Source organism: Armigeres subalbatus, chromosome 3 (assembly GCF_024139115.2).
Source record: "Armigeres subalbatus isolate Guangzhou_Male chromosome 3, GZ_Asu_2, whole genome shotgun sequence".
NCBI lineage: Eukaryota > Metazoa > Arthropoda > Insecta > Diptera > Culicidae > Armigeres > Armigeres subalbatus.
This window is the reverse complement of record NC_085141.1, coordinates 322567638-322585135: the sequence shown is the minus strand read 5'-3', so window position 1 is coordinate 322585135 and position 17498 is coordinate 322567638. Positions and strand designations below refer to the sequence as shown.

General features: G+C 38.3%; 1 protein-coding gene across 5 annotated transcripts in view; it reads left to right on the top strand.

The window, feature by feature from the left end:
- The window catches only part of LOC134225484 (neuropeptide SIFamide receptor-like), a 734184-nt gene that overhangs the window by 685516 nt on the left and 31170 nt on the right, over positions 1 to 17498 (top strand). For all 5 annotated transcript variants that reach the window (XM_062705590.1, XM_062705591.1, XM_062705589.1 and 2 more), the window contains 2 exons: positions 7500 to 7650; positions 16973 to 17085. In XM_062705590.1, coding sequence (XP_062561574.1) covers positions 7500 to 7650; positions 16973 to 17085 — 264 coding nt within the window. The remainder of the gene's footprint in view (positions 1 to 7499; positions 7651 to 16972; positions 17086 to 17498) is intronic.

Genomic DNA, 17498 nt, shown 5'->3' with positions numbered 1-17498 from the left:
GGTTAGCAACAAGTTGAATGATCGATCCTACGTGGTTGACGTAAACGGTACGCACTATCGACGTGATTTAGTGCATTTGAAACCGCGTAATGAACCTCAGATGCCGACAGTAACTTCCGAACAGGGCACAAGTGTAATGTCACGAAACGAATTGCCATCATCAGTGATTTCTGAAGCGGTGCTGCCTAATCAAGAACAGATCGCCAGTGCACCGGACGTCCATGCGGAGGATTCTGGAACACCAAGACCATCAGGAACTCCAAGAGTATCTAGATCGTCCATCGATAAAGCTATCAACGAAGAACAAAGTGTTAGACCTAAGAGAAGTACCAAATTACCGACTCGTTTCCGAGACTACTGTCTTGAATAATTTTTTATTATAAAGTAAGGAGGATGTTGCGTTACGTAGTTTATTAACATAACCTGAATATGTGGTTTCTGAATGTACCCTTTAAACGTCAGTTTCATTCACACGCACATCTAATTCATTCTGTTTCCGAATACGTACCAGAGCGGATGTGATTAATAAAATCGATTCAATTAAACATTTTCGAAGCAGTTTATTTATTTGATGACCAAATAAAACAGGAACTTCGTTCTGTCATTCTCAAATGTAAACAAATACCATATGATCAGAAAATTAGAACACTTTGTTTCAAAGAGTACAAAGATCAGGATAGACAACTGATGTGTGGAGAAATTCAGTTTTAGAATGCATATATTTTAAACATTATCGATAAATGGGAGATAATATCCAAACCAAATTTCTTCTGCGCTTCTCTCAGTAATGGACAAGATATAAAATCAATATCGACATTTTCTGTATCTAAAATAGCTAGTTTTAGGCGATTTTACAACAATATCTTTTTTCTACCGATGACTAGTATCGAAAATGAAATAATCCTAAAACCGGTTCAATAAGTTTGTGTATGAATTGAAGAAAATTGAAGTTTTTTCAAAAAGTGTTAATTAAGATGTCGTTTCAAACTGTTCTACATTAGAAACTAATCTTTAAATATGCAGTTTTCGGCTTTTTCAAAAGGATGACGAGGGATACACCAATGTTGGTTTACAAGTTGCAAAAATGAGTTGCGAAATGAAATGAGAAAAAAACCAAACAATTTTCAAAACTAAAGTTATATTATTGACTAGATGTCATTCTTGTTAATACTTTTATACCGTATAGACTGCAATGTTGAATATATGTAAATCCTCTAACCTTAATCATAAACCAAGTATACGAAAGCAAACTCGCGGGACGGCGTCGCGGTTTCAACACTGATTTACTTAATACGTTTTAACTGAGCATTAAGTTAGTTTGAATAACTTGACAAATTGCTTGATAATATTCTGGTAATAACGTTTCCAAATTTGTACGGATAAGGGGAAACATTGATAACATTTATTGTTCAAACAGCAAAACACTGATATTGTGAACCAATATTGTAATACTTCATTCAAAATTTTGGTGTTACTGTAGTATGATAAATCAAAGTTTTATGTTCAAAATATCTCATAGTTAATTACACAGTTTCAAAAGATTAATCGTATAATGTATAATTATGTTAATAATCAATTTTATAATAATCATATAATTTTATAATGATTGTAACTGACCTTCATGAGTCGATATTGAAAGGAACAGTCGATTCATGGAAATATCGAGATGTGGAATAGAAAATCCTTGGAAAGCTCTTTAGATGGACCATCACAGTAACCCACAAAATATTGTTTTCATATGGCATAATTTACTTCCATGATCCGAGTCATAGAACATCATGGAGGTTTGACTGTAATCATTTTTATATTCAATGGACCAATGGTCATGTAACTATTTGAGGCAACGAAGTTCGATTCTTTTGTTTGACAATTTTGCATGGTTATGCAGAAAGAAAGGTTTTGGCTCAATAATAGAGAGTTTCTTTACTATGTGCGTCGTCTTCTTCATCTTCTTCTGTGTCTAGTGGGCTTGGTTGTCTTATTGTTACCGCTTCTGCCTCATAGGCCATGTCGTTTCCTTTTCTATCCTATACCTCCATCTTGATATTCTAGCAGTAATTGCTAGAACAATAAATAAACGAAAAGATAGTTCCCTACATCAAATTAAAATTCCATCAATTGCTTTCTCCTGCCACTTTACCAACTCGTTAACTAAGACGAACCTGTGCTACTCGAACCTTATCCAAAAATGTCAATAAAGTCCGCAGAACTCGTGACAAGTGCAATGTATATTCGGCTTGCAATGGTTGACTTTTAGAGTTGCATTGCTGCTTACTTTTCTGATTCACGGTGCCTGGTAAACGGTGACATCAAGATCAACGAATACAAAACGAGCTGTCTATCCTCGAGATCGGTGAATTTTATTACCAACTAGTCGACCCGGCAGACGTTCTACTGCAAAGTAGGAAAAAGTGTGCGTTGTGAACTGCCCAAAAAATCTCATTATTTTCGCATGAGGATATATCATATAAGCCCGTCGGAAACAACAACGAATCTGCTGAAGGAATGAAGGAAATCCATCCAGCCGTTTTCGAGTTATGCGGATACGATTTGATTTTTATTATTCAGAGATATTATTTACATCAACATCAGCACTTTAAACCATCAATATGAAAGTGTTGGGTTATAAAACTGTAAAACAATAAGAAAATTATTAAGCCTTTTTTTGTGGATTGTCTTTACCTGTCATAAGACGATTTTAGTACTATTCAACTTTATTCCACCACGTTGTAATCTAAAAAAATATTTGGCTAATTATGGTGTGAATAATAATCAGATAAACAGTAAAAATCACGCGACCCCTTGCTAATTCAATATTGTTATACCATATCTTTTGACGTTTCGATGTTCCGTATAACACATACAATCTGTTATAAGGGTACAACTTTTGCTACCCGAGTTACACATATGTTATGTGGTAGAACGCTTCTTTCTCGTCGTCGGGTCTCCCTTCGTGTGGGCAGTGCACGTTGATGATGCTATAGTTGAAGAAACGGCCTTTAATCCTCAGCTTGCACATCCTTGCGTTGATTGGCTGCCACCCAATCACGCGTTGGCGCATCTTTCCCAGCACTATGAAGCCAGTTCCCAGCTCGTTGGTGGTGCCACAGCTTTGGTAGAAGGTAGCCGCCCGATGCCCGCTTTTCCACACTTTCTGTCCTGTCCAGCAAATCTCCTGCAGCGCCACGACGTCGAAGTTGCGGGGATGTAATTCATCGTAGATCATCCTGTCGCAACCTGCGAAACCTAGCGACTTGCAGTTCCATGTTCCAAGCTTCCAATCGTGATCCTTTATTCGTCGCCTAGGTCTTTGCCGATTATATCGAGTCGCATTATCTCTTATATTGTTCGTAATTATTGGTTTTCCAGGCGGCTTATTGGGCCTGCGCAAACCTCCTGTCTCGCCGGAGGGCCGTCGTGTCAGGGCTGTTTAGCGTCCCACCTAACACCAGGACTTGGGCTTGTGCGCTTTGAGCGGCACACGGTCGCTTTGGCGGATCCTACTTGCGGATACATGCAACTTTTTATAGAGGTTTAACAGGGCCCACTGTCAAACCCCACCACATCCAAGGCAGGCGCCACAACTCGCAGATGGCCTGGGGAGGGATCGTCAAGCCCTTGGACAAAGTCCCTGCTGCCCCCGAAGGAAGGGTACTTCCCGCATAAATCCAAACGACAGCTGAACCATTATTAGAACGGTCTACGTTCCACGTTGAACCATAAAGATAATGGTACTGGACCATAATCGTATTATAGTCTGGTAACGTTTTGACCATAGGGGCTACGGTTTTCGTAGACCGGACTGTATGAGCAACGGGTTGTTAAGAATGTTGGCTGTAAGAAAAATCGATTTTCTTCGATTTGGACGAAAGATTTTATCAGTATTATATTGATTATGGTTCGTAGACTGTAAACCTCATTGATTACGGTTGAGGTAATTGTTTTACCATAAATATGTACTGTTTGATGAACTTAATGTTAATGGGTAACGATATCAACTATGTCCATGTCCATGTTATATTTGTAACTGTACGAAGAATGGTAAATAATTATGCGGGTTGTCTGAGCGTTAAGGACTTTATAAATTTCAGAACCCTACCATACATGAAGCATTGCTAAAGACTTGGTGTGGGTTGACAATGGCCGAGTTTAGCGTTTTGTAATTTGCGAATGAAACTTGACCGCTGAGTGGATTAACCTGTTTTTACAAAAAATATCAACAACCTAATCGCAAGCATCGGATATTCTATCGCTATCGATCGTACGGGTACGGGTTATTGGTGAGAATGTTTTGATTTTAGAGTTTCACCTATACTAACGTAGTGCTACAAATCGAAAGCGCATGCCAACAGTTGGCTACGGGTGCCCCCAGTATTGTTCAAAAAAGTTTTGGTGAATTATGTCGATATACTAATGGAAATTGAGAAATAAAAATGATAGCTGACATAGTGTGGTTGTTATCCATTCATCTGATGTGCGAAAGTAGGTATGTTCATTCAGAAAACTCTTTTATTGGGCAAAAGAAAAAAACTCTAGCACAGCCAGCCTGCATAAGTCAACGAAACATGGCTGCTAAAAAACCGAGTCAAAGTGATTTTTCACGCAAGAGAATTGCTTTTAATAGTTTAAGAAGTGTATAAATCTAGCGTTATGAAGCAGATATATGTGCAATACACTTTTTTAAAGAAGCAGTGGTTAATATCTCCCTAAAAATCGACGTATTATCGCTGAAATATTGATTAATTTGCGTGATGAGCCAATGTTACATCCAGGGCCAACATTACCGCCGGTAACCCTATATAGATTTTCTTTAACATACGTTCATCACCTACAATTCCATACTCAGGGTTCAACAATAATAGGTTTTAAAAAACCCAGGCACTATACGATGAAACTAACCAATGAATTATTGGCAGTGGCTGATTTTCTACCCGCCGCTGTCACATCCAGGCGCTATAGTATATGCGCAAAAAAGCCAGCAAGAGTTAACCACCAGAAATTTGTATGATGAAAGTCATCTAACGTGGGTTTTCTCAAAATAAGAAACTTTTCATGAAAAACTATTTGGTACCGATTATGTAGGAAGGTGTCCGCTACCATGCCTACCAATTTTTTTTTTGATGAAAGTGCTTAATTTTGAGAAATCGAACCTTAGATGCCTTTCGCCATACTGATTTCAGAAAGTTAACTCCTAGTGTGCCGCTGTAAGCACGCTCAAAGCAGGCGATTCATTGACCATTTATACAGATATTCTTGATTTTCCAGGAATCACCCGGTGAGCACAATGGAACACAATTCCACACTCAGTGTTCGACGAGAAATGGTTTCTAAAAATAATCTCGCCGCTCCACGATGAAATCGTATTGACTATTTGTACGGATGTTCCGGATCTTCCAGTGTACTACCGGGTGATCCAAACGGTCAGTGTGAGGGTCAAAACAAGAATTCCATATTCAGGTTTCGACATCAATGGGTTTTAAAAAAGCTGCGCTTCACGATGAAATTTACGAATTGATCATGATTTTCGATGTTCCGGATCGTTCAAGAGATCACCTGGTGGCCACAATGATCCATGTGTGGTCAAAACATCCATTCCATACTCATGATTCGAAAACAATAGGTTTAAAAAAATCCCGCCGATCTACGATGAAATTTTCGAATTGACCATTTTTACGGGTGTTCCGGATCTTCCAGGGAACCACCTGGTGGCAACAATAGTCAGCGTGTGGTCAAAACATCAATTCTATACTCAGGAGTCGGTAACAATAGGTTTTAAATAAAGTCCCGCCGTCAAAACATCAATTCCATACTCAGGGTTCGATAACAATAGGTTTCAAAAAAAATCCCGCCGATCTACGATGAATTTTTCGAATTGACCATTTTTACGGATGTTCCGGATCTTCCAGGGGACCACCCGGTGGCCACAATGGTCCGTGTGTCTTCATCTTCTTCATTGGCATTACATCCCCCACTGGGACATTGCCCCCTCACAGCTCTCCACAGTTATTAACTTCGAGGTTTCTAAGCCAATTTACCATTTCTGCATTAGTATATCATGAGGCTAGCACGATGATACTTTTATAGTTTCCAATCCGAAAATTATCTAGACCGGCACCGGGAATCGAATCGTAGTCGCGCATTTTACCGCATGACTAAGAAGGGCCCCGTGGGTCCGTGTGTAGTCAAAACATTTATTCCATACTCAGGGTTCGATAACAATAGGTTTTTAAAAAATCCCGTAGCTCTTTCGTTTTTTTTCGTTTGTTTGAGAAACTACATATGTCCACGTACTTTGAAGAGCAATTGTGGAGTGCTGCTTACATGTTTTGCACTGAAAGTGCCCCAGGGGGTGGAGTTTTGCCAAAAACTATTGATTTGTATCGAAGAAATCGAAAGATTCCGTGCAAATTTGTTCAAAAACAGTTTTTTGTTGTTTTTTTAAATAGTGTAAAATGGGCTTATGCAGTTTTTACAAACAAATGATTCAATAGGTAAAAAAAAATCTGATAAACAAATGCTAAAACAAAGGAAACAAAGGAATGCTAACAAACTGAAGGAATTTAGGGATTGAGACGTGTATGGTAAAATATATAAAACGAATGAAGGGAAATACACATTAGCTATGAGTACCTACCAGATGAAAAGTGACAGAGGGACGTATATTTTATAAAATATTTCGAGAAAGCCGTATTCTAAACTGCTGCGGTTCGCACAGCAGCTGGAGATTGCTGATTCGTTTGGTCGCCATCGTCCAACATGACAGGAAATTCTTCCAGGGATTTAAAAATGTCCGAAAATGAATCCACAAAATCCTTTGGAAACTCTTCTAGGAGTTCCTTCAGAACAAAATTACGACAAACGCCGCTGCCACCAATTTTAGGAACGGCGCATACCTCTACTGAAAATAGATTGATTTTAGGGCAAATTTTTTTGTCGTGATTGAATAGCTACAGCGAACACTACCCTTTGTGATGTTTTGAATATATTGTGCACGATACGAGCCCTTTGTACACGGTTTTGCACACCGGCAAATGTGAAAGCAATTTTGCACCAGGTACGATAATCTTGTTCGAGTAAACGTGTTTTCGTTCTAAATGTTTCGGGAGTTTATTGCTGGATTGTATGCTTATCGCAAGACCAACTCATATGTTCCACCTAACAGGCCCCATCTGCTGCATAGACACCAACGCGTGGGAATACATTGCAACGTTTTCGCAACTTGTTTGCAGCCAAATCCCATTTAGGTTTGAACTTCTTCTCGCTTCTTATTTTAGGCCTATTTTCTAATCAACTCGAGGGTACCAAATATTCGTCAGTTGTGCTGGAGATTGCTAATTACACTGACGTCGCTTTTCTTTTTCATGATGCTTCAATTGCTACAACACTCAGACATGTTATGAATACCCAACATTTAATTGCTTGTGTTATTGACACTAGCAAATCCCAGCAAATCCAACTTTACTAAATGCTTTATTTTATTTCATCTTTTTTTCCTACAGTTCACAGCACCCGGACGACGCTGAACTGCGTTGGAAACACCAGTACCATGGGTCAGCTACGAGCCCGCCGAAAAGCGGCCAAAATGTTGGTTGCAGTCGTGGTCATGTTCGCCAGCTGTTACTTCCCGGTACATATGCTGAACGTGGCCAGGTAAGCCCAAATTCATCTATAAATAACTTTATAAAGGTTCATTGTGTATCCTAAGTACATTTGCTACAGAATAACGTGATTTTGGAAAATAAATAAACAAAGCTTCCAAGTCTCGGACATATAATAGCATGGAACACTCATTCATTGAAGTGCAAATTAAGATTCTTATTTTCAATTATGTTCCCAGTAAATCACTTCCTCCACACAGCTAGCCTTGTCGTTTTAAATTTAGCACATTTAGCGCCATTATCGCGAACAACCCAATTCGGCAACCCTTTTAATTTTCTTTCCCCACATTTCGGAAGTGCAACTGTTTCCGAAAGCTAAAGAAATAAAAAATAACCCTCGATAAAGTTCTTCCCCGAAACACCGGTTCCAAAGAATCCGTATTTTGTTTTTCTCACACTCCCGGTGATATTCGAGCGGGGAATAGGCTAGACGACTTCATCCACGGCGCAAAGCAGTCATAAAACCAAAGAAAAAGATGCTTTAGCTGGTGAAGAGGGTTTGTGCCCGAAGATGATATCTCGTGCCATAAAAGAGTTGCCGAACAAAAATCTAACAAATGAACATCAACATCAGAGACACCCGTTGATCTTGATTACGGGCGGACAGTTAACTGCAGCGTTTTGTGGTCCTTTTTGTTCGGATAAAATCGGTTACATAACAAGATTGTTCTATCTGATCATTTTTACTTGTAGCACCAAAGCGTGATTTTTTTTTGGGCATCGGTCCTTAATCTTCCAGTGTCTGCTTTTCGAACGTCAACAAAGCTTCAGTCCACAAAGAGGTTGCCTGCTAATTAACAATTGATTAACAATTGATTAGTTATATTTACAAATCGTATTCAAAATTGGTAGGTATCCCATGGTGGTTGACCTTTCCCTCCCATTCACAAGCTCATGATATTCAATCCCAAAGACTATGTCACCTGAAGTTCGGTCTATTTAACCAGTCACGTTCCTTCCGGAATATGGACAGCAAGCTCCGAAAGAGCAACTGTATGTAACGTTCGTGTCAGACCAAACAATTCCCTCGACCACTTGGGTCGTACGAGAATTCCCAAACACGAAACCATTCTGATGCCATAAGAACTGTACAACGTGTACATGTACTCTCTTGGTCACTGGTTTCTGTGCTCTACAACAGCTGTAGCTCTTGCTTGTGAAAGGGAAAAGTAACATCTGTATGGATGGAGATTCGAATTTATGCTTTCACTTTAAGCTGCACAACAGTTTATGGCTGTTCTTTTGCAATGCACTGTTTCAGCACTTGAAAGTTTGCTTGGAAACTCTATTTATGTAAAACCCGTTGGATGTGGAATGCACTGGATCAGAGTGCATTATACAAGTGCGACAATATCTTTGATGTGCATATTTTTATTAAGAAGACCAACATCAAAAGCATTATTGGGAAATAGACAAAAGAACAGCATGCAGAACCGAGTGATGTCAATATTTGCTGTCAAATTATTCCTGAAGTGCAACATGTTTCACTTTTAAATAAGGGTAGTATGCACTTCAAAAGTACTGTGCAATATATTAAGCTTATTGAACAATTTACAGTTGCGTGAGTGGTTGCTACTTCGAAGTAACTTCGATTGACAGGAACGAATGAAGTTGAGCAGAGAACCATGTTGAAGTCACATTACTTTATACAATCCGTTCTTGTGATTAATAGGAATTAGATAAATCAATTGAAAAAAAATTCAGGCAATTTCATATATTACGAAATTTTGATTGCATTTTATCGTCTTTAAAGTCACTCCTGACGGAATCCAAGTTTAAAAGTGCTCGCGTTTTCGGGGGCACACCACTCGATACGGAAGCAACGCACAACTGTCATTTTTATTATTTCACGCATGCTGCGACGCAGCAAAGGTAAATCAACAAAAATGACAGTTGTGCGCCGCCTCTGAATCGATTGGTGTGCCCCCGAAAACACGAGCACTTTGGAACTTGGATTCCGTCAGGAGTGTCCTTAAAATGCGATGCAATAGTCTAATTTATTGAAAACTACCGAAAGAAGCCCAGCTTTGCCCGGGTGTTGCAAATGTCACAATCACGGTATACAGAATCAAGGTAGGCTCGTAAAGAAAATGACAGTTCAAAAGTGACGTGATTGCTATCGCAGTATGAACGAGTGCAAAAGAAGAGCAAACTAAAGGCTCCCCCAGACCTTAGCGATTTCATCGCCGCGACGGCGACAACTAGTCGCCGCGATTCTATCGTTGGGTCGCTGCAGGCAATGTTCTATTTACGCTTTCATACCAACGGCGACAGAATCGCTGTCGCCAAGCGATAGAATCGCGTCGCGTGTGTTTGGGGGAACCTTAAATCGTAGAGCGTTGGCTTGCTCCGTCCCGAGCAGCGATAGCAGTGACGTCAATTGTTTACAGTGAAAATTGATGTTTACAAACGTGTCGATAGTGCCTTGTTTTTGTATGCCGTGGTCACAATGAACTATTTGCAGCCCCGCACTCTAGATCAATTTTTATGCGTTTGTTTTGTTTTCCTCAACAGCTGACCTAAAATTGCATTCAAATGATTTTTTTACATTTCCTTGTTAAGTTCACCAACTATTTATATATACAAACCTTGCGGATCCCAGAACGAATTGATTAAGGAGAAAATCTTGCAAATCGGTCAACCCATTCGCGAGTTAAATCATCAGGAAAGAAACCTCAACTCATTTTTATTATATAGGTGAACTGTTCCAATCTCCATCTCACTGAACGTATATCCATCTCATCGCTAAACAAAGAAATACGGCACCAAATTCGTCGCTTCCTTTTGTCAACATGCGTGCTCACTGCTGAATAAAATCACAAAAATAATAATCAAACCAAATTCCTTTCCATTGCTTTGTTTTTGATGGGATGGAAATAGAAGCAATGAGATGAAGTGGCAAACCGTTCCCCTAGATGTTCCAAGAAAATTTTTGGAATGTTTTCCGAAAACATTTAATCCAAAAATTATTTCAGGTTTTCCTTTAGATATCATCGGAAATTCTATTCCCTCGGAAACCTCTCCGGAATTTCCAGCAAAAATCCCTTCCTCAAATCTAGGACAAAATTTCAGACATTTCCTCAGGAGTTTACGAACGAATTGCTAACGGAAGTGACAATGGATCTCCTGAAGGCATTCTCAACATTAAATGTGTCCAAGAATATCTTTGGACATTACTCCGAGTATTTTTTTCGGAATTAAGTCTAGAGATTTTTCCAGAAAATCCTCTCGAAGTTACTGGAAATAAATCCAGCAATTCCTTTAGAGATTCTCCAAGATATTCTTTTGAAAACTCAAGGATTTTTCGGAATCGCTTCTAAAGTAAATTTCAAAGGATTCCAGATAAAATTTACGAAAGAACTCTTAGAAAATTCCAAAAGATCCAAAAAGAATTCCTGAATGAATTTCAGAAGTGACTTCCAAAAAATTTTAAATATACATACATTTTAAATATACCAATTTCCGCAGATAGAGGCTCGGAAGCCTCCTTTCAAAAGGCTCAGAGGCCTCCCTTCAAGACGCTCGGAAGCCTCCTTTCAAGTGGCTCGGAACCCTCCTTTCAAGAGAATCTGAAACATCCTTTCATGAGGCTGGAAACCCTCCTTTCAAAAAGCTTTCTTTCAAGAGGCACGGAAGCCTCCTTTCAAGAGGCTCGGAAGCCTCCTTTCAAGAGACTCGGAAGCCTCCTTTCAAGAGGCTCGGAAGCCTTCCTTCAAGAGGCTCGGAAGCCTTCCTTCAAGAGGCTCGGAAGCCTCCTTTCAAGAGGCTCGGAAGCCTCCTTTCAAGTGGCTCGGAAGCCTCCTTTCAAGTGGCTCGGAAGCCTCCTTTCAAGAGGCTCGGAAGCCTCCTTTCAAGAGGCACGGAAGCCTCCTTTCAAGAAGCTCGGAAGCCTCCTTTCAAGTGGCTCGGAAGCCTCCTTTCAAGAGGCTCGGAAGCCTCCTTTCAAGTGGCTCGGAAGCCTCCTTTCAACAGGCTCGGAAGCCTCCCTTCAAGAGGCACGAAAGCCTCCTTTCAAGAAGCTCGAAAGCCTCCTTTCAAGAAGCTCAGAAGCATCCTTGCAAATGCTTATAATTCTAGTTTTAAGAGCCTTGGAAGCCTCCTTTCAAGAGGCTCAGAAGCCTTCTTTCAAGAGGCTCAGAAGTCCCCTTTCAAGAGGCTGGAAAGTCTTTTTTCAAGAGGCTGGGAAGCCTCCTTTCAAGAGGCTCGGAAGCCTCCTTTCATGAGGTTCCGAAGCCTCCTTTCAAGAGGCTCGGAAGCCTCCTTTCAAGAGGCTCGGAAGCCTCCATTCAAGAGACTCGGAAACCTTCAAGGGACTTGGAATTTCCTTTCAAGAAGCTCAGAAACATCCTTGCAAATGCTCAGGAGTCTTCTTCTAAGAGTCTTGGAAATCTTTTTTTCAAAAGGCTTGGAAACCTCCTTTCAAGAGGCTCGGAAACCTTCTCTCAAGAAGCTCAGAAGCATCTTTACCTTTTTCAAAAGGCCTTCTTCCAAAAGGCTCTGAAACCTCCTTTAAAGAGACTCGGAAGCTTCCTTTCAAGAGGATCGTAAGCCTTTTTTCAAGACGCTGGGAAACCTACTTTCAAGAGGCTCGGAAACCTTCTTTCAAGAGGCTCGGAAGCCTCTATTGAAGAGACTCGAAAACCTTCTTTCAACAAGCTCAGAAGCATCCTTGCAAATGCTCAGAAGTCTTCTTGTAAGAGCCTTGGAAATCTTTTTTCAAAAGGCTCGGAAACCACTTTTCAAGAGGCTCGGAAGCCTCCTTTCAAGAGGCTCGGAAGCCTCTTTTCAAGAGGCTCGGAAGCCTCTTTTCAAAAGGCTCGGAAGCCTCTATTCAAGAGCCTCGGAAGCCTCCTTTCAAGAAGCTCGGAGGCCTTCTTTCAAGAGGCTCGGAAGCCTCCTTTCAAGAGGCACGGAAGCCTTCTTTCAAGCTTGGAAGCCTCCTTCTAGAGGCTCGGAAGCCTCCTTTCAAGAGGCTCGGATGCCTCCTTTCAAGAGGCTTGGAAGCCTCCTTTCAAGAGGCTCGAAACCCTCCTTTCAAGAAGCTCAGAACATCCTTACAAATGCTCAGAAGTCTCCTTCTAAGAGCCTTGGAAACCTTTTTTCAAAAGACTCTGAAGCCTCCTTTCAAGAAGGCTTCTTTCAAATGCTACTTCAAGTAACTGGGAAATCTAATTTCAAAAGAGTTAGAGAACCCTGTAAAAGCCTCGGAAACTTCCAAAAGTCCTCAAAGTATGTATAAACTTAATTTGAACTTAAGAGCTTCACGGAACTGCGAAAATTCTATACAACTTTTTGGGGTGCTACATATCCCGTTAGTTTTCAGGTCCGTTTGTCATGCTTATGTGTTATGCTTATTTGCATTAAAATACAGCTAAAAAAATTGGGGGTACCTCAATAAATGTAAAAGTTTGAAGGGGTACCTCTCATGAAAAAAAAAATGGGAACCGCTGTCCTAAGGGAATTTCGGAAGATTATCCTGAAGCAATTTCCGTAGGTATTTCTGAAGATTTTTTCGTAGGAATTCCGACAAAATTTTCATTTTCAATTTTCCGACAAAATTTTCCTGGGGGAGGATTTTCAGAATTTCGAAGCAACTCCTGCAGTAAATTCCTGTGGAATTCTGACTGAAATCCCGATGTTTTTGTTTTTTTATTTGCAAGTCTTAATTCCAGATTCAAAACAGACTTTAGTTTTACTGCTGTCCGAATTTTAGAAGGTATTCTCGGAGAAATTACTGGCAGAAACCCCGAAAACATCTTTCAAGTGTCCCAGAATAAATTCTTGTAGAAATCTAAAAGTTTATATGAACATTCCATTAGGAAATTTTTCCGAGGATTCTTTTAACAATTCTTTAGGAAATTCCTTCAGAAATTAATTTAGAAATTCTTGTCCACATCTTGTCAGGTTGTTCTTTGGAAATTCTTCCTGGAATACATTTGGAAATGCCTCCAGGAATTTCTTCTAAAATTTCTCCAGTAAATGCTCCAAAAAAAATTTCACAATCTCCTCCAGGAATAATTTATAACATTCCTCCTGTAGCTCATTTGGATATTTCTCCAGGGATTCTTCCGTAAAACCTTTCGAAAAATAGGAAAGCCTTTAAGAGTTCTTGAAAAAGTTTCTAAAGAATTTCCTGATTAAACCTCGAAAGAAATTTCTTAATAATTCTCGAAGAAATTTCGAAATGAAATTTGCGAGAATTCTTATTTTTTTCCGAAGAGATTCCCGAAAGAATGCGTATAGAAAATAACGAAAGAATTTCAAATGAAAACTCCGATGCACAGATAGAAAAATTCACTGAAATTCACACTAAAAATCATGCACATAAATGGAACATCATTATTTGCGTAGATCCACGCGTGATACAGCCTAAATCTATACAATATTTAACGTGAATCATCAATATTGCTTGCAAGTTGTACACAAACTTGTTAGAAAGAGAACCGTTTCAGCGTAGAATAGCGTAGATTTCCGCATCTCAAGTTTTACGCGCTGTTTACTTTTCATATTTTTTTTCTGTTTGGTCTAAAGGAATAACTGTAAGAATTGCTAAATAAATCCGAAGGAATAACCGAAGGAATAGCTAAAACAATTCTCGAATGAAAATCTGGAGGCAGTTCTGAAGAAATTCCTGAGGAAAATTTCGAAGGAATTTCGAAAAAAAAATTCCTGAAGTTTTCAAAGGGATTTCTTGAGAAAGTACTGACAGAGGTCTTAAAATTTATTTCGAAGTAATTCCTAACGGATTTCTCAAAGGTAATCCTAAAACAATTTCCATAGGTGTTGTAGGTACGAAAAAAAATCCTAAAAAAAGGATACATATTTCGAAATCTTTTTCTAGATATATAAAACAAAGTTGGCATTTGTACGCATCTTTCAAGAATGGACAGCCAAATTATTGCTAATTTATATTCGAAGTCTTTTTCTTTATACGATGAAACTGGAAAAAAATGAAAATGAAAAACGTTTTGATAGAACTGTAAAAAACAAAACTTATTCCAAAATAAATTGTGATAAATTGTGTACGCAAAAAAATTATCAGAAAGTTGATCAATTTTTGGCGAGACAAAGTTCGCCGGATCAGCTAGTTTTCTTATAATTCCTTCTTTGAATTTTCGAAGGAATATTTTATGAGGAATATCCAAAGAAATTTTTTGATTTATCTCCGATGCAATTTCCGGAGAATTTTCAGAAGAAATCCCAAGACAGTACGAAATATTTTCGAAAATTATTTTAGGAATACCTTCGGAAATTGTTGTAGGAGAAATCTGTCATAAAACTTTGGAAAGTCCATATTATTTTCGTAAATACATTGCAAAAATTCTTCTAAAAATTCCTTTAGAAATTCCCTCGAAAATGCTTCTAGAGATTCCTTCGAAAATTTCTTTTGCGAATTCTTTTGAGAATTTTTCCGAAATTCTTTCGGTATTTTTTCTAGAAATTTGTAAATTCCATTGGAAATTCGTTAGAAAGGTCTTCCGGAGTTCCTTTAAGAATAGATTCGGAAATTGTTTCAGGAAAACCTTCCAAAATTTCTTTAGAAGAATTTGTTTTGAATTTCGTTGAATTCCTTTGGAAATTGCTTTAGAAATTCCTGTCAAAATTGAATAAGGAATTCCTTCATTTTTTTTTTCAATTATTTCAATAAGCAATTATTGCAGAATTTTCTCAAACAAATTCTTCCGAAACTCTAGGAAGAAATTCTTGGAATTCCTTCAAAATTCTTCTCAGGAATATCTTTATAAATTCACCAAGGAGTTCTTGAATAAATAATTAAAAGCTCCTCTGGAAATTTAATTAGACATTCTTTATAGCTTTCGAATTGACATTTCCGTTAGAAACTCTTCCGAAAATTCCTTAATGTTTTTCTATTTCATTTTTTAATAAATTTCAGGAAAAAATCTTTCAACAAAATTTCTGGAATAAATCCTGCAGCAATTTTAAAAGGAAATTTATATGGTTAATTAAATTGCCAAAGCAAAACCTTAAAGATTTCGGAAAGTTTTAGCAGTAATTGCTAAAATTATTTCCGAAGGAATTCTTACCGGAATTTACGAAAGAATTTCCAATAGAATTTTCGACCTATCATATTTTCCAAAGAAATTCCAAGATATATTCTATCTAAAATAACCCTAAGAAATTCTAGGAAAATTAGTTTTTTTTTTAGATCAATTGTGGCGTATAGTTAAATTGCAGGGAAAGTAATCGATTTGTTGGGTTACGTGCCCCACCGTTCCCCAGCTTAGCTCCCTCAGTGGTTGCCATGTTTTGAAATTTATAAAGTTATGAAAATCGTTTTCCCTTTGAATAAGACATCCATTAAAAGCTATTACTTACATGTCTTACAAAGATCATCTTTGCATGCGCAATAATAGCCCGTTCATATTACGAGCTTTATGACATGATAAAGAGCATGTTGATGTCGAAGTTTACTCATGTAATTTAGATTTAATATTACATCACGTAAAAATTCGCGTAATCTGAACAGGCTATGAAGCTATAGGGTAACGGTACCAATAGTGGAGGTATTAGTAGATCCACAAAAGAAAATATTTTTTAAAAATTGATAATTATGGGAAATTTACTGCTTTATTATCTTAGTCAATAGATAAACTAATAAATTTGCTTACAAAAATGAGATAGATGTCATTTAACATCAATAATTACCAAATATTGCTTGCACCACTATGGGTACACTGTTCCTTTAGTGGCGGTAAAAAATAATTTTGGTTCCTATAGTGGTGCTATCCATTGGTTTCTTATGAGACTCGCCACTATTGGTACAGTTGCACCACTATAGGTGCAAGGGAGTCAATATTGTTAAGGAAAATCATTGTTTTCAATAGTTTTTCAAGCGAATTCTTAAGGTAAGTTGCATTAAACATGATATTTAAAGCACGACGCATCAACTGAAACCATCGTAAAGTCTATAAATATGATAAATCTCATTAAAACCCCACTACCTTCACTATTGGTGCTACCTCCACTAAGGGTACGGCTACCCTAATGCTTTTCTTTCAGATACGAGCTGCGTCACTTATCTTATAATTTTCACGTGGCAATCTTATTGAAAAACTGTACCAATAACCATTCTCAACCATAAACAAATCGGATCGCAGCTTCGTGACTAATAAACAAGCATCTGAATTTCAAATCCACAAAGGAAATAAACTGAGGAAAATAATTCCAGAACCATTTCAATCGCATCAATATGATAACGACATTTCCATTATATCAATAATGTAATAACATGACTAGTGCGCTTTCTTATACCATATTTTATGATTCTCTCTCAACCCCGTCCATTTCCGCAGATACACGTTCGACATCGGGCAGAGTGACGTGGTGGCTGTGCTGTCGCTTTTCTCGCACTGGCTCTGCTACGCCAACAGCGCCATTAATCCTGTGATTTATAATTTTATGAGTGGTAAGTATGAGCATGTATTTGGAATGTAAAATTGTTACGTGATGATTTTTTTTCACCAAAAGATGATATTTGATGGCATAATGTGCATAGGATGGTACTTCCCTTTTCAAGGGTATGCGATCATAAAAATTGTTCATGGATATCGAATACAACCAAATAAGTAAACTTACAACATTAGAGCATGAGCAGTAGACTGCCCCAGCCTAGTATGGAGAGAAACAAAGTCGAATTCTTCGAGGCATCCTCTAGGATTGTTCCTTTGGGTGAAAAATCAATCTATGGAAATTTAAGGTTAATCGGTTGGTGTTTTTCATGGCAATCAACAAATTTCATGGTCCAGCAATCAACACCTAATGAATCAGCCAAAAACTAAATAAAAACCACTCAATCATTGTACAACGTTCTGTAGAATT